The sequence below is a fragment of the Physeter macrocephalus genome, chromosome 2, assembly GCF_002837175.3.
Source record: "Physeter macrocephalus isolate SW-GA chromosome 2, ASM283717v5, whole genome shotgun sequence".
Lineage (NCBI taxonomy): Eukaryota > Metazoa > Chordata > Mammalia > Artiodactyla > Physeteridae > Physeter > Physeter macrocephalus.
The window spans coordinates 104,921,243-104,945,081 of NC_041215.1; the positions used below are offsets into that span (position 1 = coordinate 104,921,243).

The window sequence follows — 23,839 nt, forward strand, 5'->3', positions numbered from 1 at the left end:
AATTTATTAAAAAAAAAAAAAAAAAAAGAAACAGGTGCAGAAAAGGTGCTGAGGAGTCAGGGAAGGTTAGAGGGGGACCGTGTAGAATATAGTGGTCTGAGATCAGCTAAGGGAGAAGAGTTTCAAGGAACAGGTCAGAATGCTTGGATAAAAGAAGACTTCCATGTGACCTTGGATGTGGCCACTAGGAGGTCACCCAGGCCTCTAGAAGAACACTGTCAGGTGAGGATACTAGGGTGAGGAGAGTGAGGCACTCACCTCAGGCACAACATTTAAGGGGGTGCGAAAATGAAGATAAATAATACTTTAATGCAAGATTTTGAAAAAATTGACATGAATGCAAAAGACCCATGATGAACAAAATATCAAAATTTTAAATAAAGACAGTATCCGCATTACTGATTCTTCCTTTGCCTCATGTTCCAATATGGCACTGAGTATCATTGTGTAAAGGATGTGGGGCAGGGAGGATGCAGGTGGAGCCATATTGAGTGAACTGAGAAGTTGAAGGAGCTGAAGTACACGTTACAGTCTGCCTTTCTGCAATCCTAGCTTCACATGAAAGAAAGAGAGTGAAAGTCTGGTTGGTCTAGGGGATCTCAGGCTGAAGGGGTTTTTTGTTTTCTTTATTTTTAAGATGGAAGAGACTGAACATGTTTACAGGCTGAGGGGAGGAGTCCCTGAAGGTGGAGAGAGGTTGATGAAAGGGTAAGCGCAGGGGCTTACAGAGACAGGAGGGCACAGGGGAAGTGGATGGCCCTGGAGGATGAGGGACAGCAGGGGAAGGTAGCGGGCTGCCGGAGCTCACTCCTGATTAGTGGCAAGCTCATCGATGAAAAGTGGCCCCAGTGCGTGGTGTTAGGATGGAAGAAAGCTGTGAGAGGGTGTTGAAAGGAGCTGACCACAGTCCTGGAATAGCATGCTGAGCAGCAGTCAGGGGCCAGCTGAGGTCGAAGACTACAGGCGTGTGGAGCGATCTTTCCCCTCCGTTCAGCACAACTTCTCCTCTAGATGTATGAGTGGTGGAGGCTCACCATCTGAGCATGGGATGTGGAGGTGATCATCCCAGTTTGCCCGGGACTGAGGAGTTTCCTGGCACACGGGACTTTCAGTGCTCAAACTGGAAAGTTCTGGCACACCAAGGTGTTGCAGAGCTGGCAGTCAGGCGGCAAAAGGGCAAAAAAGAGGTGCTGACCAGAAGAGGGTTTGTAGCACGTGCTCTAGGTCCCATCTGGGGAGCAAAGGAAGTGAGGCTGTCACCTGGTAGCAACTTACAAAACTCCATTTATTCGTTCATTTAAATACTCATTGAGTGCTTACTAGGAGTCAGGCACTGGGGTCTGTGCAGAGGATCTAACCACAAAGAAGGTAAAAATATTCTCATGGAATATCCTTCTCTGGTGGCTAAGGTCACTTGGTGCCCAGGACCCACTCCCACCTCCGTCTAGAGGGTAGAAAACTACAAACTGCCTTTCCCAGACTCCTTTACAACCAGGATGTGAATGAAGGTGCATTTGGGCAAGATTTGTAAACAAGTGGGGTAGAGGCCAATAGCTGGCTGCTCTTGTTCATTTCTCTGCTGGCAAGCATGGTGGTGGTGACATGGGGATTTGGGCAGCAGCATTATGAAGTCCAGTCACCAGCTTTGGAGGAGTGGAGGCAGATGGGGTGGCAGCTGGCCCTCTGATCGCGGGGTCACTGCCTGAGGTGTTCTTGAGCTCTGTGCTACCAGTGATGGCCTCCTGCTTCCTCGCTGCCTTGGCTGAGACAAGATCTTTCTGGGAGCCCTGGAAGTCTTTCTCAGAAGCCCACTCAAGGGCCTATTCCTCCAGCCCTTACAGCACTTTCGTAAGCCCCTATTTCAATGTATTTCTACTCAAAATAACTGAAGTGGTTTCTGCTTCTAGCACCTGAAACCCTTTCCATTAGCCAGTGGAAATGAACCCTGGTGACTTACATCTGCTTTGTCTGGTGTTTTCAGTGATCATGGCAACTAGTAGAGAAATGAAACTGGAACTGCTCTGGCTCTGAAGGTGGGGGACAGTTTGTACCATTGTGGAAATTCTTTGTGGGTGGAAAAGGAGAGACAGTCATTAAATTACAATTTGCCAGTGAGGGTGTACAAGAACAGGGGAATTCCTTAAACATTCTAAACACACATAGCTGCCAGTTTCCCCCAGTTAGGGAAGAAGTGGGAGTGAAAGGACACTAATAGAAATAGTGGTCAATCTGGAGGACTTGGTGTTTGAAAGCAGGAAAGAGAAAGAATTGGGTTTGGACAGCTCCTTTGTCCCTGAGTGAGGTGAAGCCCTTGACTTCAGAGGAGGTGTGTGGTGCTGAACTAGGAAGTTCAGGTAGAATGGGGCTGGTAAGTGGTGGGCACTGTCCTTTCACCAAACTCTAAAGAACTTATTCTACCTGCCATCCCCCTCCCCACTCCTTCTACCCTATCTTTTGAACCATGTTAAATAAAATCTGACTTGTTCTTTTTGATGATAACTTTGGGATGCCTGTAGGCTTTCTTGTTTTAAGGATTGTCTATATATACATCAAAAAAGCTCTAAAAGCATTTTGAATGCTGGGAGATAGTTTCTATATGGCATACTCCGGTTGTTTTTTTTATGTAGTACTTGTTAACTGGACTGTAAATGCTGAGTGCAGAAGAGAGAGAGAGAAATGCCTTTTTCAGTTCAAAAACTTACAGAGTTTCCTTTTGGCTAATTATCGTTTTCTAATTTTATTGTACTGTGGTCAGAAAATGTGGTCAGAGATATATTTATTTTACTATCTGTATACCTGTTGCCTAGTTTATGAAGTAAAATGTTACAAATTCAGTCATTTCCCCTTTGTATTTTTATCTAGTCATGTTCTGTTAATCCCTTTTCATGCTTTCAGTATATACACACACAAACACACACACATATCCCTAAACAATATATGGTGTTATTAACATTTAGGACCTTAATGTAAGTTAATTATATGGTATGCGTGCTTTAGCAACTTTTTGCCTTAGCAAAAATATTTGTTTTGTTGTTTTGTTTTTTTGTTTGTTTGTGAGATTCATTCATGGTTTTTCATTTTCAGGGCTGTATAGTATTTCATCAAGGGACTGTGACATTTTATTCAATCTCTTCTTGGTAGACTTTTAAGTGGTTTCCATTATTTTGCTATACCATCTACTGCTGCTTGGAACGTTATGTACGTGTCTTGGTATATCTGTCTTAAGAGTTTTTAAAGGATATTCACTTAGGAATGAAATTTTCATGTCATGGAGTAATGAGTGCTTTAATCTTTACCAGGTATTGCCAGATTGTTCTTCAAAGTGGCTATATCAGTTTATAATTCCTCCAGCAATGTAAAAGGTTTCATATTTCACTGTATTTTCTCTGACATTTGGTAACAGATACTAGCATTTGGCCAATGTGAAATAATAGCTCACTGAAGTTTAAATTTGCATTTCTCTGAATACTGTTTGGTTTGAATATATTTTCATATGGTTTATGGCTGTTTGGAGTTTTCTTTTTTTCTGGGAACTGCCTGTTGCCTATTCTTCCCTTGAGTTGCTTGTCTTCCGCTTACTGATTTGCAGAAATGCTTTCTACATTGTGGATACTAGTTCTTTGTTAATTAAATATGATGCGTTTGTCTTCTGAGTCTGCTCTTTATCTTTTTTTCATTTTTAAAAGGATGTATGCTTTTTATGTCTTACAAAATAATTTTTGTGATAGTAGGTTATAATAATATTCTTGGAGAAGCTCTACTAGAAATTTTATGTCCAGGACTTTAGTACATGTGGAACGGACTTGTAAATGGTGTGAGGAAAGGATCCCAGTTTATCCTCTCTATATGTATGGATAACCAGTTGTCTCAGCACTATTTCTGGACATTAATGTCCTTTCCCTATTGATTTACAGGACCACCCTAGACATCTGTGTGTGGATTAATTTCTGAGCTCTCATCTATGTATTAGTTGTTTTATTATCTATTCCTTGTCATATTACTATACATTTGTATTAAATCTTGATATCTGCTAAGGCAGCTTCCTCCAACTGGTTGTTCTTAAAGCTTATACCGGTTATTCTTGGCCTTTCTCCTTCATATCAGTTCAAAATTAGCTTGCCACTGTCCATGGCAAAAGTTTTTGGATTTGGATTTTGGATTTGCTATTTATGGTGTCTGAAATGTTAAAAAGCACCCCCCAAAAAAATTTGTATTCAAAAAAAAAAAAAGACCCTATGGGCTTCCTTAGTCTGAGAGTAATTTTTATGTTAATTTCTTGGTTTGGGCTTAAAAGAAACCCCAACAAAGTAGTGATTATTTGGACTGTAACCCTACTTCTTCCTTTCATGCTCCCCTCTCTCAAGTGCCTATCACCTCTAGTCCCAATTAACTGTCCCCAACACCACCCCAACATATAAGCACTGGTATTTTGCTGCATCTGGTTGGCCTGGGTCAGCACAAGATCTGTAGTTTTCCTTTTGATATTTTCTTTGACTATGCCAGATGCTACCACCAAGTAATTTGGATTTTACTTCCAGACTATACCTCTGTTAGTACAGAGGGAAGACAGCATGCCTGTTCTCTTGCTGATTGTGCGTGACTGGCAGAAAGCAGCCTTGGGTGTAATGGCTGGAGGAAATGAACTGAGCAGATAATATTTTTTAAAACATTATCTAATTTTGTTAACTCTTGATGGCATGATTATATCACTGATAATTATGAATTAGAAAAGTTTGTTACTGTTTTTAAAAAGAGGGAATTGAACATTTCATTTCTAGTATCTCTGGTTCTTTTTCAGGTGTGTTTGGTGAATGTAGATAACATCTCATTTCTTCTTGTGTTTACTTATTTTATACTTTCTAGTGTGTATAAATATTTTACAGGTTAATTTATAATAACAGCAACTAACAAAATTGTGACTTTTAGTGAATAGAAAAAGAACTTGACCTTCTTTTATGGAAACTCGTGGTTAGGTTAAAGTCCTGTTAGCCTGTGAGTGGAGTACAGATTTAGGCTCTGCAGAACACATAAAATTAGTATTGAGCTTTCAGATTAAAAAAATAAAAATAAAATAGTCTGAGTACCAGTTTTTCTACTTTCAGTAAACAATCATTTATTAAATTTCATTTCTCCAGTTATTTAGAATGGCCGTGTTTAAGTGAGGCTTGGATGAATGAGCATGGGATTGGCATAGACACGCCAATACTTTTTAACAAGTCTACATTAATTAAAATGTCTGTTTTTATTAAGAACTCACCCATTTAGACTATTGGGGGGAAGGCCAGTGTGAAACGTATGAATGAATGGATTTATTTTAAAGTCAAATATTTAAAAATTTTAAAAACCAAAATTTAAAATAAACGTAATTTTGTTAATTTCAGACACTAATGTACTCACTAATATTTTCATTGATGGGGAACTCTGGAACTCTAGGGAAATTATGCTTCCTCTAAGAATCTTTCAGTTTTTCTTACTTTTGACAGCAAGAGCTGTTTAACATCCCCTATATCCCTTTCTCCTTTGACTGCCAGGAAGCTCGGGACAAATTCAAGGTCTACTAAAATCTGTTTAAGTCTTTCTGGCCTGCATATTTGCATTGTATTCTTTATCCCTCCACCTCATTTTGACTTTCTACCTAATATTTTTCCCCCTTGTTCTCATATAAATTTTTTTTCTACTTACATGTTTTTAGTGTAAGATGCCTCATCTTTTGTGAACTGAGATTGTATATAAATAAATAAAATAGATTCAGTGTTCCTTTGAGTAAATCCTGCTAGATAAATACATAAATATGCTTGTACACAAATATGTAGCAACAGTTAGCAACTTACAGTTAGGTTGTTTTCCAGTTATCTTTTGCTAAGATTAGCTTTTAACCTGAAATGCTGTCTGATAGAAACAGATAGGGTACTCTCCTAGAACATAAGAGCTTATTTAACATAAAATATAGCTATGAAACTTTAGAGTAGACAGTGACCCCCATTTGCAACTTAAATTTTGAAAGAAAATAGGTTGAGTTCCAATGCAAGAAGTTAAGAATACACCCATGGCATGAACTCCCCACCGTTCCCACCCAATTCCCAGATCTTTCTGCAGATCTGCTCAACCTCCTTCCTTCCACTGATACCATCAGGAACTCTAGTGATAATTGCTGTCCAGCAGTGTGTTGTGAGTGCAGACTTCTGACTCTTCCAAGGGGCTCAAGGTCCAAAGAGGTGATCAAAACTTGACAAGGCCTAAGTTCAGCCATGGTGGCAGATCCTATGAGCATTCATGGTGATGCTGTGTAAAGGGCCTGGGTTTGGGGAGGATGGCAGCAGGTGTGAATGAAGGGTTTCAAAGTAGAACAACTGGAAAAAAGGGATGGGGTAGGGACAGAAACCTGTTTTCTCCCATCATTTTTGACACCTTGCAGAGGGTCCCCTTTGCTAAGATTTGTATTTGTTCAAGCCTACCGGGAGGTCACCGAAAAGGAGTTAACCCCTGTGACCTCAGTTTCTCTCATCCAGAAAGCAGCTTAGTCATTGGGCTTTTCCTCTTCCCCCCACCAAGGTCAATCATTTGCCACTTCGTCATGAATTACCTAGAAGTGATTTCCCCCTTACCACACTTTACATTCTGATAAGTTCTGATAAAGCACATGGGATTTGGGGGAAATGATTTGTTTCTGGTCTCATTTCCTTTAAAATGTAGGTTATCTTCTTTGTCTGTCTTGAATTTTGGGTCAGTCTCTTTGTCTACTGAGAGGATCGCTTTCTGTAGACTTAACAATATGAATTTAATCTACTAGATTAGAGAGACCAGCAAGAAAGGAAGAGCCTATACCTAGAATTTTAGGCATAAGTTACTTTGATAGGAGGATTTTAAAAAATTCCCTTTTAACCACAGAACTCCTCCATTGGAAAGGATTTTGAAAGAAATGAAGAAAACCATCAGAAATGCAATCGGTAGCTGCATGGCCTTCCGTTGACTGGACTAGACTTTTCTTACTGCTGTTCCTTGGAATGACACTCTACAGGATGTCTGCTGAGGTCATCCATCAGGTGGAAGAAGCACTTGATGAAGATGAGAAGGAGATGCTTCTTTTTCTGTGCCGAGACGTTGCTGCAGATGTGGTTCCACTTAATGTCAGGGACCTTCTGGATGTTTTAAGAGAGAGAGGAAAGCTGTCTTCTGTGAGCTTGGCTGAGCTACTCTACAGAGTAAGGCGGTTTGACTTGCTCAAGAGGGTCTTGAAGATGGACAGACCGACAGCGGAGGCCCTCCTGCACAGGAACCCACATCTTATTTCGGACTATAGGTAATTCATCAGCCTCTCCTGAGGCTGGACTGGTGGGAGGGAGGGAGGAGGTCTAGACTTCAGAATCACAGAAATGAGGACAGTAAGAAAAGCAGCCTCATTACTTTCTCTACCCACTGATCCTCTTGCCATATCGATGTTACTTCATTCCTCTGAACTCTGAATTCTTAGGACATGTCTGCTTCAAGTAATTGGGTAGAAGATCAGAATGAAAGTGGAAGGGATGGATGGTATGTGTTTGCCTGATGGGTAGAATGAGAGAGAGAGACGAGTGACTAAGGGCTAGTACTCTTGCAGGCCTCTCTAATTGTGAGATCTGCTGTGTTCTCTGCTAGCCTGTGATGTCAGAGCCTGGTCATTTCTGGTTACTGAAAAAGGAAATAACAAGCCTGACAGCAATCTTCCTGACCTTTGTAGAGCTCTGTGATCCTTCCTGAACCCCCTCCGGTCTTTCCCCTGCTGAGGAACTTAGTGGGGTGGGCTTGCTTTCTGTGAGGTCCCTGCTCCCGAAGGCTCTGGGGAGCCCAGATTGAACGTTTCTTCAATTAACCATCTCTAGACCCCCTTCGGTTCAGAAGAGGAACGGCCACTGGAGTTCCCTCTAGTTCAGACAGCCTTTGAGTTGTTCCTTCCTCCTGCTCACATAATATTCTCTTGGAGGTTCAGAGGAGCACGGAAACCAGCGGAAAGGCTGCGTTTCTGGGGAAAGAAAGATAATTTGTAAACTTAAATCAGTGATTCCTTTTTCTCCAGACCACCAGCCTTTAGTTATATTGATAATATATATTTGGAGGTGATGTACATGATTAAAAACTATATTAAAGAGAGTTGCAAGCAGTGTGGCCCTTGGAACGTATATGAGATTTGAGGTCTAAAGTCCTGTTTGAAGCCTCAGAACTTTTTTAAAATTAGTATGTGACAGTATGTCCACCAAGGACCTGCTTCTGAGGACTCCAGTAAATCATTGCTTAGGGATTTCCTCATGTTCCTTAATGATTGTTGTTTCATTTCTGAAAATTGGGAATATAGGGTGACCGTATGCCCCCACCATCAAATGCAAAATGGGAAGGAAAATGAAAAAATACAACTCCTTTTTTGGTGTCCCCTAATCAACTTATTTCCCAATCATTTATGTAGATTTAATTATCATTATTAATTTAAAAATAAAGATAGTACATTAGTAACCAAATGTTAAGCCACGTGGGCTGAGCCAGCTACTGACATCAGGTGGGTCTTCGTTTTTCTACTTGTGAAGCTAAAAATAATAATATTTGATTTCACAAGTGTGTTTGTGAGGATCGATTGTGATAATTTAGTATGTGAAGTACTTTTTAAAAATTCTTATTATTATTTTAAATTATGTGAAGTACTTCTTAAAACTGGGTAGCACTCTACAAATATAAGGGTTTATTATTATTGTTGCTGTTATTCTTGATCATCTTCCACTTCTCCAACCATCAGGATGTCATAATCTTCTTAAAACTTTTCGGGAGGCACTGACTGGGTTTTTGTGAATAAGTCAGGGGACTCTCTCCATCTCTTGTTTCCTTGCTGTGGTGAATGGAGGTGGTTCCTTTGGGCCTCTGAGTAGAGAGGCCCGGGAGTGCTAGATTCATTTATTCTTCTGTTGAGTGGGCTTCATTGTGGGTTGACTTATGCCAGGTGTTTGGTAAGCACTAAAGCAAAACGAATGAAGAATCTTCCATCCTCAAGAATATTAGAGTCTAATTGGGAAAACAGGCTTCTAAGTAATGATGGCAATGTCAAGGTAATAATGACAATCATGAGGTGTCCTTGGGAGCCCTGATAAAGCATGATGGTAACTCCAACTGGAACAGAGGTGGCTAAATCAGGAGGGGCTTTCTAGACAGAGATATTTACAGTCACAGTCCCCGTGATCTAGATGCCTTTTAACCTTTGAGTTTGGGCACAGGCCAGGATAGCCCAGGTGTTACTTTGCTTCACAATCTTGTGACTCAAAGTATTGTCCCTGGATTAGCAGCATCAGTATCATTGGGGGTTTGTTAAACAGAGAAGACAAGATCACTTTGAATTCTATTTATGTCTTTCGTCTTAGTCATTTAGGTTCTTCATTTATTTCATTATAACTTCTGGGGGAGCTAGGGGATTCTTTGGGGAAGTTTTTATTCTCTTGTTCTTTTCATAGCAGTTGTAAAAAGAGGTACCATCTCCTACTGAAAACTGGGGAAAGGATAAATTGGCTTTTTGACTTCCCTTAAGATCTCCTCCTGGGGTGATCAAAGCTTTCTGTTTTCTTGGGGGCGCATTCAAATGGGGGCAAGAATTAGTCTTTTAACCAATTATTGGCATAGAGGAGGCCTAGGCTCTTGGTGTTCTCACTAGGACTGGTCTCTGAATTTACTAAAGAAACTTATCTGGTTTACAGGGTGCTGTTGATGGAGATTGGTGAGGGTTTGGATAAATCTGATGTGTCCTCATTAATATTCCTCATGAGAGATTATATGGGCCGAGGCAAGATAACCAAGGATAAGGTGAGTTTTCTTTCTTTTTCTCAGTTCATGTTCCCAAGAGCCTATTGGAAGTTGGAGGGGTGCTCGCTATGGTGTGAAGAGAGGGAAACAGGTACTTAAGCAGGGAGGACCAAGTCGGGGGTGAAGGTGGGAAGGGAGAAGAGTATGGGTTTTATTTTTCATAGTAACATTGATGGGAAGAAAATTGGTTCATAAATTGAGAGGCAATAGAGTGATATCAGCTGGTGTGGCCCTGGGTGTTTCTTTCATCTTTGTATTTTATCCTTTATTTGTGTAAAATTCATAGGCCTGGCTTATACATCAGCTTCTCTCCCTGGTTTGACAGATCATCTGGGAGGGTTAGGGAGTCCCTTCTGCTCATGACGAGTAGAAACAGGAGGAAATGCCTGTCCACTCCCATCTTGCTCTCTGACTGTCATCTGTTTCTCCTCAGCCAGCTCAGGGTCAGTGTGGAGTCATTAGGCTGCAGGGTAGCTGGGGCAGGGGAAGGTCCTTGAGACTGATGTATCCAGGGAATGGCAAAAGTACAGATTTGGGGTTGAAAATGAGGTAGGGGTGAAGATCTTAGGGTTGCTGTGATTGCTGGAAAAGTATATAAATTCCAGCTGGCCTTATATGGTACTTCTGACCTATGGACAGGCCAGGAAAAGCTCGGGTCTCTAGTGTGTGACAGTATGTCCACCAAGGACCTGCTTCTGAGGACTCTGGTAAATCATTGCTTAGGAATTTCCTCATGTTCCTTAATGATTGTTGTTTCATTTCTGAAAATTGGGAATACAGGGTGACCGTATGCCCCCACCATCAAATGCAAAATGGGAAGGAAAATGAAAAAATACAACTCCTTTTTTGGTGTCCCCTAATCAACTTATTTCCCAATCATTTATGTAGATTTAATTATCATTATTAATTTAAAAATAAAGATAGCACATTAGTAACCAAATGTTAAACAGAAAGGAAATGACACCAAAAGCAGAGCCTATTTCTGAAATATAGTTCTTTCACAATCCCTATGGTCCAGGGTGAATGAGTAGCAAAATACCCTAACCCTGTAATTTTGCCACCTCATGTCTGCTGTGTCAGAATGAGTTGGAATTTCCAGCATTGATTAACATATTTTAGGGACTTCAAAACTGCATCATTAGAATTTTTCTAGTAAAAACGTTTCCCCAGCTACCTTCTCACTTCCTTTTTTCAGTAGAGCCCTCAGAGTTTTTCAGTATTACACCAGCCTGGCTTTTGGGAAGAGAATGAACTTGGGAGGATTTTACTTTCAGGCCTGCTCTCTCAATCCTTCATGGCACAAATGGCCCATGTATCTATCTCCAACCTAGGTACAGGTTGGCCCCCCAAAGACTTAACCTCTTTTTTGAGTAAATTCCAGGAGTGTAATTTGTTCATGGCTTTGGAGGGACTATAAAACAGAGAGGTCTGGTTTAGGATCACTGAAGGTCACTAAAAGGGCTCCTCTGGTCACATTTTCTTGCTCTAATAAATTACACAGCCTGAGGTTTGCATATGAGGCCTAATAGTCAGCCCTACTGACATTTGTTTCTTGTTGGTGGTTCTCTTAGAGTTTCTTGGATCTTGTGATTGAATTGGAGAAGCTAAACCTGGTTGCTCCAGATCACTTGGATTTATTAGAAAAATGCCTAAGGAACATCCACAGAATAGACCTGAAGACAAAAATCCAGAAATACAAGCAGTCTGGTAAGCAGCATTTTGGCCTCTCTGTGGCCTAAGGAAGTATCTGTGCATAGTGGGTTTCATTGGTAGACACCCGTGTGTTGGACGGGTGGAAGGAACAGAACCTGAAGGTCCACAGCTCCCACCAGCCTGTGGCTAGAGATCAGAATCCTTTATATCCTCCATACCCGCCATCTGCTAACTTCATTACCCAGCACCCCTGACCACACAGTCTTGGCCCTCTGTAAAATGCCGCCAAGCAGTTCTTAACATTCTGGTCTTGAGGAAAGAGTCTGCACCCCCATTTTCTGTACTGGCTGGTGGCGCTGTGGACACTCAGGGCTTTTGAGTCTATGCTGAGCCCTATTGCCTTGCTCCAGAGTTTGGCCTGACTTGGGGTGATATCCTATCACTGGGGTCCTATAACTGCCCTGCATATGTCTCCAGTTGCACAAAACCTCCTCAAAAGATGCAAAAGGGCATCTTTTCTGCTGAGAACCCCTCCTCCCATAAAGGGGACCAGCTCACCTTGGCCTTCTCTCTCATGGCACCCCTACCCGTTGTCTTTTAGACTCACACTCAACATGGGCTCTGCTATCAGTCTACTACCACCACAGGGCATGGCTGATACTCAGAGATCTACACACAGCCCTGTCCCCCCCCCACCCGCCCCAATGGCTGATTCAAGATCAAGAACAGGAGTAGCACTTTTAGTCTGTTCTTAATGACATTGATAGAAGAGTCATCTGATCTGTTGTTCTGAATTCAGTAAGGTGGCTGGAAAGTTTAGGGTATTTTGAAAGATCATGATTGACCCTGAATTGAGCCACTGTTGAAGATTCATTTGATGATAATTTGTAAATCTTAACTCAGAGGCTGTCTTCTGCTTGCAGCTCAAGGAGTGGAAACAAATTATGTAAATGCTCTCCAGGCATCTCTGCCAAACTTGAGTATTAAGGATCCTTCATATAACCTAAGGGTGAGTCTGGAGCAAATGTGTGGAATCCCAGCATGAAACAATTTCAGAACTTTGATAAAAATGTACATATTCTCCCAACATGTACTTCGTTTAATATCTGAAAAAAATTGTGACAGAAATGTGCATTTGTTTTAAAATATGTATAAATTCTTATAATTTCAAAACTAAAGTGTTCATTGAAATAATTTGGAAAATACAGAGAAATATATATAAAGGGAAGAAAATAAATCACCTCCATGTTAACAGTTATTCCCTTCTAGTCTTTTTGTTTTCCTGTGTGTGTATCTACATATACAAACATTTTTTTCATTGTTCACTTGTTCCTTTGAAAATTTAGCTTCTTAAGTAAAAATAGGTAGGACATGCCCATGGACAAAGAATTCAAAATGTGCTAAAAGAATTTTTAAAGTATATTTCCTCTTACCCCAGTTCCTTTCCCCAGAGGCAGCTATTGTTAACCATTTTCTTCTCTCTAGAGATAGTCTATGCACATATCATATTTAATTTGTATTTTTTCTTCTGTACAAATGGTAGCACACTATGCCCACTTCCTGATCTGAGAATTCTTAGAAATTGTTTCATATGAATCATACGGGACTGCCTTTATTTAATCATTGTTTTTAATGATGGAACAGTTTCACTTTTTAGATGTATCAATATGTTTAGCCTTTTCTTGTATATGTGGACTTTTAGATTATTACCAATCTTTTGTTATAAAACAATACTTCAAAATAAATATCCTTGTATTTACCTCTCTGTGCATTTGCTTTTCATTGAGCTTATTTTAATGATTTCAACAAAAGTGTTTTTGTTATTGATTGATGTTACTGAGTGATTGATTTGTGACCATAAATAATATGTAGTCACTTCTGGTTGTTGTGTTAGTCAGTGGTGCAAGGTTATCATCAGAACTGTGCTTTGGTTAATCTTTTATCTTGAGAAGTTAACCTTAGTGTAATCTCATCCTCATCCTCATTCCATATAAGGATATGTGGAATTTGTAGTCAGGACTTAGACCACAGTTTATAATCTGTGATTAAATCATAAGCACTTTCATAAAAGTATGTGATGAACATATTGACTATACCTGTAATACAAATAGTTTTGTGGAGAATATAATCTGTAAGAGATACCACTAAGCAATAGAATTTCAGAGCTCAGATGGATGGAAGCATTATACTGTCCAACACCCTCATTAAATAAATAAGGACATTTAGGCCTAAGGAACATTAAGTGACTGCCCACCTCTACCTACCGCCAGACCTGGGCCAGTCCATACTCCTTTCTCTACACCATGGTGTATTTAATAAACTACATGGTATCATGTCATAGTTTAGATATATCTGTCATTTTTTTCAAGAGTGAAATATGCTTTTTTTGTCCTTCTGAATCTCTATGATACCAAATCATGAGGGAAAACTGATTTAGGATTCAGATCCAGATTTTCTGGGCTTTCTCTGCTATTGTCTATCTAACATAAATTATACTGTCATTCTTAGTTAAAAGCCTGCCATATTTCTGTTATTGTCTTTCTATTTTGTTAATGCAAGTAATTGTATTCACTGTCCATGTAGCCTATTAGGAACCTACATGCTCTGTGTGTAAATTTTTCTTTAAATTTGCTATATTAATCTGTGACCCTGATCATTCATTCATTTAGTTAGCAGGCACTGTGGCATATGGATTCAGTGAATTCCTCACAAGATTTGGGAACTGAACACCTGGATGTTAACTCATACAAGGCTGCAAAAGTGCTTTAAAAATTACGGTGGCATTAAATAACACATGATACCAACATACTATAGAATAAAGAAGTTGTGGGAATTCCTTGGCGGTCCAGTGGTTAGGACTCCGTGCTTCCACTGCAGAGGGCACGGGTTTGATCCCTGGTTGGGGAACTAAGATCCCTTAAGCCGCGCTGTGCAGCCAAAAAAAAAAAAAGTTGTGACTCTGTAATATAATGCTTTTTATATTTATCTGCAATAAATCTAGCTTTGATTTGATGTTATATCTCTTTAATAGTATGTAAAAGTGAATGCACACCTATGTGGGGTTCCAAATTCTATCTAATATCATTATCCTCTGGCTAAGTCATTGGTTATTAGTGATAAAAGCAACTTACATGTTTTTCTTTCATTTAGATGCACAGACTTAGCTACAGACACAGCTTAATAAATAGTGTACTTCTCTCTTTTGGCTAGGATAGCTTCAGAGGAGAACTGTCATTTGAAAGCTGAGCGTATCAGATGGTTGACAGTGTGTGCTATGTGTACCTTACACAGGACCTGTCATCTGAGAAGAGAAAGGGTCTGTTCAATCTTTCATTCTCTGATTCATCCCATTCTGGCCCTCAGAAAGGGTAGCTAATTTTCAAGAACCACTCCCACATGTGGCTTATGTGTAGCTAAGCATTATAGAAAAAGAATAACTGGACATTTATTAAGCACTTCCGTGTGCTTAAAAGGCACTGTGCTGAGTGCTTTGTGTACATTTAATCTTCAAAAAAATTATAAGGTAAGTACTATTATTACTCTCATTTTGAAGATAAAGAAACAGACATATAGTTAAAGAACTTGCTCAAAGTTACGTAGCTTAGTAAGTGGCAGAATCCCACTCTCACTCTTAACCATACTGTACCTTGCCTCTGTGTTAAAGATCAGGTTGAATGTCAATTGCATGTTCCAACAGCTTGTTCTAACTTGGAGCTATTGTAGCAACTCTCCTATACCATATTCTAAATGCTAGTTGAGCATATTTATACATTCATTGTATTTTCACTTTGAATTGCTACTTTGGCCATAGAATATGGATTTATGGAGTTAATGGCTCTTGCTAGCCTTCTTTAGAGAATTTAACAGTGAATGTGATATTTTTATTTTTTCCTGGGTAAGAATCCTATCGAGATATTTAAAGAGGTGTAATATAATGTCTCTGAAAAATGAACAGGGAGTGTGACCTTATTTTTTATATTTGAAGCTCCAGAATGGGAGGAGTAAAGAACGCAGATTCATGATGGGACAACCTGCCATTCAGAGTAAGACCAGCTTTTCTTTATATTCATTCTTTATAAATGATTGATAATTCAAGTACAGAATGTTGCATTTTTAGAGTTGCCTTTCTTTTAACTACATATTTTAATTAAATTCTCAAAATAAAAAACAGTTAAACTCTTAAAATGTATTCATTGGCATTTCTAGTTATCCATCAAATTAGCTTATTTGAATTTAAACACCTCTTACTTCATCAGCTTCATCATCTTGATTATATTTTTTAAGAGATATAACATTTATACCTGAAATAGAGCTATAACCAGGCCATGTTAAACATTAATCTAGCCATGGTAATGAGCCATGTTAAACCAAATATCTAGCCGCAGGAAGAAGAAAGGTTACTAGGATCTTGTTTTATAGCCCATTTAATAAATCTAGATACTGTACAGATGACATTCCCCACCCCTACAAGGAAAGGAAGAAAAAAAATACACCTAGTCATTTCAACCATAGATTTAAGGGATTTAAGATCCCTCTCATTGCTCTTAAAACATCAGCACTTGATCCCATCATTTTCAAGAAGTGTAATTTTTGCTTGTCTTGAGTCCTCCTTGATGTGAGGGCTGAGACTCAGTCTCTTACTGTAGTACTTAAGAACTCCCGGAGGTGGGGCTGCATAGACAGGTAAGGAGGACTCAGTCTTCCCTGAGGAGCTTGGAATTTGTGTGCAGGGGCGATCCTGAATGTAGAGAGCGGGGCAGTGGCCTGATGGAAACCTCCTCTATATGGCAACACCTCATGACTTAGCCGACATGCTGTCTGTGTGCACCTACGAGCATTCTGCCTAGCTCAGCCAGATGGAGCAGCTCATGCCCAGCATTCCCTATGTAAAAGTCAGCTCTCCAGCAAAAGCTGTTGAGGAGCAAATTAATTTCTGAGGTGACAGTATGTTTCTTGAAACACTGGTGAGGTGGTGAGAATTAGCTGTTTAAAATGGGAGACCTGGTCGATTTGGATAGGAATTTAAAATAATCAGTGTTTTTTCAATTGGGCTCCCTGATGGCAGGTTTATCCTTGATGGTAATTAAACAGGTGAGGTAAGTGAGGCTCCCAACCACCCTGCAGATCCTTAGGAGAGCTAGTTGCCTGCTTTTGCCTGGATGTGGTTCATTTGCTAGTAAAAGAGAAAAGCATCCTGATAACTTGACCTTAATCTGGTAGAAGTTTAAAATAATCAAACCAAGTATTCATATTATTTTGGACTTCCAAATAGATTTCAGTTGGATGATGATGATAATAACTACAGTGTATGAAGCACTTTTAGTAAGTGCTAAGTGCCCTGAACTGAGATGGACATATTACATATATTATTTTGTGTGTGTTTTTAATTCTGTTAAGCCATGATTGCTAAAATACAAAAAGATAAAGTGAAATTTCCTCTTAATTCTGAGTATCAGACATAACCACTATTAATGTTTGATCTGTGTACCTCTAGTGAGTATATGTAGGTATATGCACACAAACACATGTAAAATTTTTAAGTACGTTGGCTCCATATTATACATATTATTCAGTAATCTATTTTTCACTTAATACATCCTGCATATCTTTTCTTATCAAATGCATAAAGATTTCTCGTATCCTTTTTAACATTGCATAGTATTCCATTGTATGTATCATAATTTATTTAACCAGTTTCATGTTGGTAGACTTCTAGTTTCTTTGTAGCGTAGGGCCATTACAAACAGTCCTTCAGTACATGTCCTTGACATTTTTGCACACGTGCTCTATTATTTCCTTAGGATAAACTTCTAGAAGCAGAATGTTGGTTTAAAGGGTATTGCTAATTGTCCTTTAAAAAGACTGTTTCAACTTATACAGCATTATCATTTGAAAGTGCTCATTTCCCCCAAACCTTACCAAATATTGACATTTTCTTTGCCTGTCTTTAGACACTATTTCTCATTTTTGCAGTAGTCATAAATTAGATGCTCATCTCAGAGATTAAAAAACAAAACAAGACAAAACAAAACCCAACACACCCTGAGACTTCAGAAACTTGCCCAAGATCACAGGACTTGTTAGTGATGGTGCTAGGGTTTCAGCCAGCCCTTTATGGCTTCAAAACTGGTGGTTTCTCCACCTCCCCGGGACTAGTAAAGTCATTTTTTATCTACAGAGTTTGCTCTAGGTTCATCTATATTTGCTAAGCCCACTGTCCCCTATCTTACCACTGACATTTTATTTTATGATCTCCCAATATCACTGGACTAAGAAAACGTGGCCATCTGTTCTATAAGTGGCAAACCCGCAAAAGCTTTCCCTTCTCTGTGTCTCTAAGGTTGTTCCCTTGAGGCACTGTGCACAATTTCAGCACATGCAGTAAAGCTATTGATATTGTTGGGTGGTTAGTTTATTAAATTCTCCCTATCAGGTTAAAACCTCACCAGTCACTGGGTCCTTACCTGGAGAAGGGCAAGGGAGAGCCTTCTTTTACTTCTATTTAAGCAGTTTTTCTACATAACGCCTGTTTAGCATGGGGACTTGTGTTTTCTTATCAGTTAGGTTTTTCAGTGTGAGGTTAGAAGCTTGGGGCTGAGTATAGCTGGGGAAAGAAAAGACAGTAGGGGGAAGAAAATAGGGAAAGAAAAATGGTGTGACATAAAGAAATGCAGCCCGCAGGAACTAGGATTAGGGCTAGTTCTCCTTCAGCTTTGTAAATGATTTCTCTCTCATCCCCCAGGAGAACCAGTGAAGACATCCATTCAGGAATCAGGAGCATTTTTACCTCAGGTACAGAATAAATGATCTGATTTGGTATTGTATTGTAAGCACAGTATCTGTGGAGAACACTGATGGCTTTAAAAATATCTGTCCATTAAGAATTCTTTGTAACAATAGGATGCTGAGGGTGTGCTATTCTGAGAACTCTTCTGTTCTAAAGGGGAACCTTGGATGTAGCAAAGAGAAAGATGTTGAAGTGGATTGCATTAGTGAACTTTGGAATGCAGGAAAATTCCAAAGTGGCATTTCTCTTCTCAGCTGAGTGATTGCTGAATATATAAGTAAGCAGTGACACCGAACCTTGACTTGTTCTGACTTTTTCTGTGCTGATACCTCTTCTCCATAACAGAAAGACCTTCTTTTGTATTGGTTTGGAAAGATATCACTTGTACAATCTCAGGTTACTGTGGAAACATATGACCCATCTTTTCTCTGTGTTTTAAATTATCTTTATCCCACAAAGCTAAGACATGCGTAAAGAGACTGCAATTTTTATTAGAATTAAATAGAAACTGAAATAGCTTGTTGATATTGAAGGGAAGTGTCAGCTGTGATGACTTCAGTCTGTGTCTATTGAGTGACTCACCTGCCAAAAGGAAATTTAAGGAAATCCAAAAGAAAAGATCATATGGGTGGAACCTTGAGGAAAAGAACAATGTTTAGGGTCTTTAACAATCCCTGCTTTCCTTTCCAGCACGTACTGGAAGAGAGATATAAGATGCAGAGCAAGCCCCTGGGAATCTGCCTGATAATCGATTGCATTGGAAATGACACAGGTAGGTGTGAATGCTCCAGATGAACTGATGCTCCCACAGTGAGATCACAGTGAGATCACGGCACACACAAGCTGTATTCATCTAGCGATCCACACTAGCTGCTGTAGCAAACCGATGCCAAAATGTGGTTTCACACATGAAGGGTAGTTTCTCACTCATGTTGCAGTCTGGTGCGGGTGGTACTGTAGAGCTTTGTTGCATATCCTCATCAGTGGCCTCATCACCTGAGGGCTTGGAGTTTTCCTCAGGATCCTCTATAGCGGGCTGGTGGATGAAGGAAGCGAGTGAAAGATCTCACAAGAGACTTTAGGGACAGGCCTGAAAGTGATATGCATCATTTCCACTCTCATTCCTTTGGTTAGAACTCATGTGCCCCATCCAACCACAGTAGACAAGTTGTGTGTCAGGAGGAAAATGAAAGGAGGTTGGGGGAACACATAGCGTTGTCTCTGGCACAAAGGCAAACTTTGTGAAAGTTGGTGAGTTTCAGTCTTGTCTTTCCATGCTGGATGCTGTGTCAGGGAGAAGTCCTGGGATCCAAAGGGGGGTTTAAAATGGAAAGTTTTCTGGGCTTCAGTATCATCAGATACCCCATCATTTCACCTAGATAGACTCTGAAAGCTTTACTGGGGAACATTAAAAATAGGATAAATTTGTCTTCACTTAGAGGCAATGTGTCCCTTAGTTCTGTCACCCTGGACTTTGGTTATTGGCCTGAGTGTGTACTACCTGAGGGTAGTACCTTTGTACTACCTTTGTTTGGATCTGAATCGATTCTTTTGCTCAGTTGTTGGATGTCTGACTCGAACTGCATTAGTCACTGATGATGCATCAAAAAAGAATGAGAAGAGCCTAGATAAGTACAATAACATGTGGTTTAATTATTTATCTTTCTTTTTTTAAAAAATTAATTTATTGATTAAAAAAATTAATTTATTTATTTTTGGCAGCGTTGGGTCTTCGTTGCTGCACGCGGGCTTTCTCTAGTTGCGGTGAGCAGGGGCTACTCCGTTGCGGTGCACGGGCTTCTCATTGCGGTGGCTTCTCTTGTTGCGGAGCACGGGCTCTAGGAGCACGGGCTTCAGTAGTTGTAGCTCCCGGGCTCTAGAGCACAGGCTCAGTAGCTGTGGAGCACGGGCCCAATTGCTCTGCGGCATGTGGGATCCTCCCGGACCAGGGCTTGAACCCGTGTCCCCCAGCACTGGCAGGCGGATTCTCAACCACTGCGCCACCAGGGAAATCCCTATCTCTTTCTTGAAGGGATTGCTCGTTCTATTTCCACAGTTGTCCAGCTTCTCAACATTCTCTTAGAATGAGTCTGAACTGTCTTCTAGGCTCACTTAGAATGTTACCATGGTGAGTTTTATGGGAAGAGAATCCAAGAGAAGATCAAATTAGCAAATATTAGGCTGAATTTCCCAGGATTTCAGGTATGATCTCACTTTCTCATGTCCTGTATTTGGTTGGATGTGAGAAATGCTATCTCTTGAGCTATAGATGTGTCCTTTATTCATTTATTTAATTTTATTTTTCTTAAATTGAGGTGTAGTTGATGTACAAGATGTATTCTTTCTGTTTTAGCCATTAGTATTCACATAAGAATGAGAAAATATTTTCTCAGTGAGTAACTTCCTGCTTTAAAAGAGATTGTGTAATTGTCCTCCTCTTTTGGTTGTAATCAGTTCTGCTTCATGCGTTAGCAGGAAGTTCCCAGCTGGACTTGGTGCAGGATGTGTATCTGTTGTATGAGGAGAATCACAAAGATAAAGCCATGACTTGTGAATTTGTGGCTATAATCCACTGTCTGCTTTCCTTGCTGAGTTAGGAGCCTCTTTTAGGCAGGGACTGAGTGTATATTTGTATTTTTCTGTATTATAGGATTGTGATCAGAGTTGAGCCCTGGAATACGACTGTGTGGGTTTGGATCATGGCTTTGCTATGGCCTAGCTTGTTACCTGTGGCAGTTTTTCTAGCCTCTCTGTAGCTCAGTTTTTCTTCTGTAGAATGAGTTAATAACAGGACCCACCTCATAGGGAGGTTGGGAGGAGTGAGTGAGTCCTACCTGTAAAGAACTTAGGGCAGTGCCTGACACACACACTGTAAGCACGTACTAAATGCCAGTTAATGTTATTTGTCCATTTTGTTTGTTTAATTTTAGTTGCAAACCACTGAGCTAGAACTTGCCATGGCTTTGTGCTTGGTACATGGAGCCTGACCCAGAGAAGTGAGGGACCAGAGAACTGGGGTCCTGAGGCCTGCTCTAGGCTCATGGGGGAGTGGGGCAGGTCCCCATAGCCTGGGGCTAACTGGAATAGAAGGGGTAACCCCAAGAGGGGGTAACTTTTGGGGACATACGCAGGTGGATAGCTGGGGAGACTACTCCTACTCGTCATGGTATGAGAGGGCATGACAGAGAAAGAGAATCTGAACACAAATGCCAGGGGGAGGGAGGGCAGAGAGTGGCAAGGCCTGATGGGAGAGAAAAAGGGAAAGGAGCGTAGAATCAGAATTTCTAGGAGCTGGAGCAGGGGCATCTTTGATGAGGTAAGAACAGGTATTGGCCTGAGGTGCATTTGTACATCTGCTTCCTTGGCTCAAGCTCTCCCTGCCTCTGGGAACAATACGAATAACTGGGCTTGAGGCCACATCTACAACACCCTTGGGCTCAGGTGGCTAACTGACAGGTAAAGAAACCAGATAGCACACTCTTACTCCTGTTGTGTTGTGGCTTTTATCAGCTGACGGGTCCTGAATCCATTTATACACCCAGTTGAGACTCAGAACAGCAGGAGGGTATTAATTAATGTGAAGTGGAAGACACAGTTTCTTCTCACACTCCCGCTCTAGGCCTCCAGCTCTTCATTTTCCAATTCCCCTCCCAGCGATTTTTCTCTGAGGACTCCAGGCTGGGAATCCTGCTTGGATTGACAGTAGTCTTAATTACGTGCAACACTTTTCATTTCTTCATTTCCTAACAGCCCAGTTCATCTAGATGATTCTGTGGGGTTTCCTTTGTCTCTTCCCTAGTTAACTTTCTCACTTGATTAATGCTGAACATTTGGGAGGAGTGCAGGAGTCTGGCAATAAACATTATTACTAGAAACGAGGGCTCTCACTTCCTGTGATAAATCTCTTATACATATCACTGTATTATCTTATTGGTTCTTTTCTCTGGAGAACGCTGACTAATACAAGTTTTTGTGTGGATATATATTTTCAATTCTCCTGAGTGGGATTGCTGGTAAATACCACCCCCCTCACCACCTTTTTTAAAAACTGTCTCAAATTCTCTTCCTCTTCACAGCTTCTTGCCCAGGGCCACTTCAGCAGCCCACTAATTGTTCTCTCTTCCTAAGGATCTAACTCTCAAACCCATAAAAAAAAAAAAAAGAAAGAAAGAAAGAAACTAACAATAATAAGATAAGACTAACTTGAGGGTGGTAGTGATCAGGGTGTAAATTTTTTTTTTTTTTTTTTTTTTGCTGTGTTGGGTCTTCGTTGCTGCCCGCGGGTTTTCTCTAGTTGTGGTGAGTGGGGGCTACTCTTCGTTGCGGCGTGTGGGCTTCTCATTGTGGTGGCTTCTCTTGTTGTGGAGCACGGGCTCTAGGTGCGTGGGCTTCAGTAGTTGTGGCTCACAGGCTCAGTAGTTGTAGCTCTTGGGCTCTAGAGCGCAGGCTCAGTAGTTGTGGCGCACGGGCTTAGTTGCTCCACAGCATGTGGGATCTTCCCAGACCAGGGATCAAACCCATGTCCCTTGCATTGGCAGGCAGATTCTTAACCATTGTGCCCCCAGGGAAGTCCCAGGGTGTAAAATTTATTAAAAATATACTATGTGTCAGGTGCTTTGCTAATTCCTTTACAGGGATTCTCACTTAATTTTCATAAATATTACTGCAAGATAGGTACTATTATCCCCATTTTCAAGGTGAGCAAGCGGAGCACAGTAAACTCCCTTTCTAACTTCTCTAGTTAAGTAATAGAGCTGGGATTTGAAAGCTTGACTGCAAAGCCTCTTTTTTTAGCTACTTTGCTGTAAGTTCCATGCGGGTGGGGAGCTTTTCCTATATGTCTCCAGAACCTGGAACTGGGCCTGGTACGTGGGAGCTCAGTAAATATTTGTTGGGTGAATGAATGAAGGAGTAAGCTCTACTGGTCTTGGTGTGTTTTTAAAACCATTCCTTTGTACCTGTAGAATTTAGAAGACTCTCTTATACCTATCTTTTCCTGTCCTCAAAAAAAAAAATCAGACTTTTATCTAGAGTATGTAATTTCCCTAAACCTTTATAGATTTATTCTTCCTTTATCCCATAAATGTTTATTGCACCCCTACTATTGTAGAACACCATGCTTGGGACTTCCCTGGTTGCCCAGTGGTAAAGAATCCACCTTCCAATGCAGGGGATGTGGGTTTGATCCCTGGTCGGGGAACTAAGAAAAACAAATACTGTATGCTAACACATATATATGGAATCTAAAAAAAAAAATACATGGTTCTGAAGAACCTAGAGGCAGGACAGGAATAAAGACACAGACGTAGAGAATGGACTTGAGGACATAGGGAGGGGAAAGGGTAAGCTGGGACTAAGTGAGAGAGTGGCATTGCCATATATACACTACCAAATGTAAAACAGATAGCTAGTGGGAAGCAGCTGCATAGCACAGGGAGATCAGCTCAGTGCTTTGTGACCACCTAGAGGGGTGGGATAGGGAGGGTAGGAGAGAGACACAAGAGGGAGGGGATATGGGGATATATGTATACGTATAGCTGATTCACTTTGTTATACAGCAGAAACTAACACAAAAATGTAAAGCAA

General features: G+C 40.5%; 1 protein-coding gene across 9 annotated transcripts in view; it reads left to right on the plus strand.

The window, feature by feature from the left end:
• CFLAR (CASP8 and FADD like apoptosis regulator) overlaps positions 1-23,839 on the plus strand; it is a 50,540-nt gene that overhangs the window by 7,147 nt on the left and 19,554 nt on the right. For 7 of the 9 annotated variants that reach the window (XM_055089389.1, XM_024124471.3, XM_007108135.4 and 4 more), the window contains 7 exons: positions 6,889-7,300; positions 9,708-9,813; positions 11,385-11,520; positions 12,390-12,475; positions 15,452-15,509; positions 18,209-18,258; positions 18,944-19,025. In XM_055089389.1, the coding sequence (XP_054945364.1) occupies positions 6,939-7,300; positions 9,708-9,813; positions 11,385-11,520; positions 12,390-12,475; positions 15,452-15,509; positions 18,209-18,258; positions 18,944-19,025 (880 nt within the window). In that variant the 5' untranslated portion in view covers positions 6,889-6,938. Of the gene's footprint in view, positions 1-61; positions 223-6,888; positions 7,301-9,707; positions 9,814-11,384; positions 11,521-12,389; positions 12,476-14,676; positions 14,783-15,451; positions 15,510-18,208; positions 18,259-18,943; positions 19,026-23,839 lie in introns of those variants that run through there. The other 2 variants (XM_028480782.2, XR_447790.4) reach the window with 2 other exon arrangements.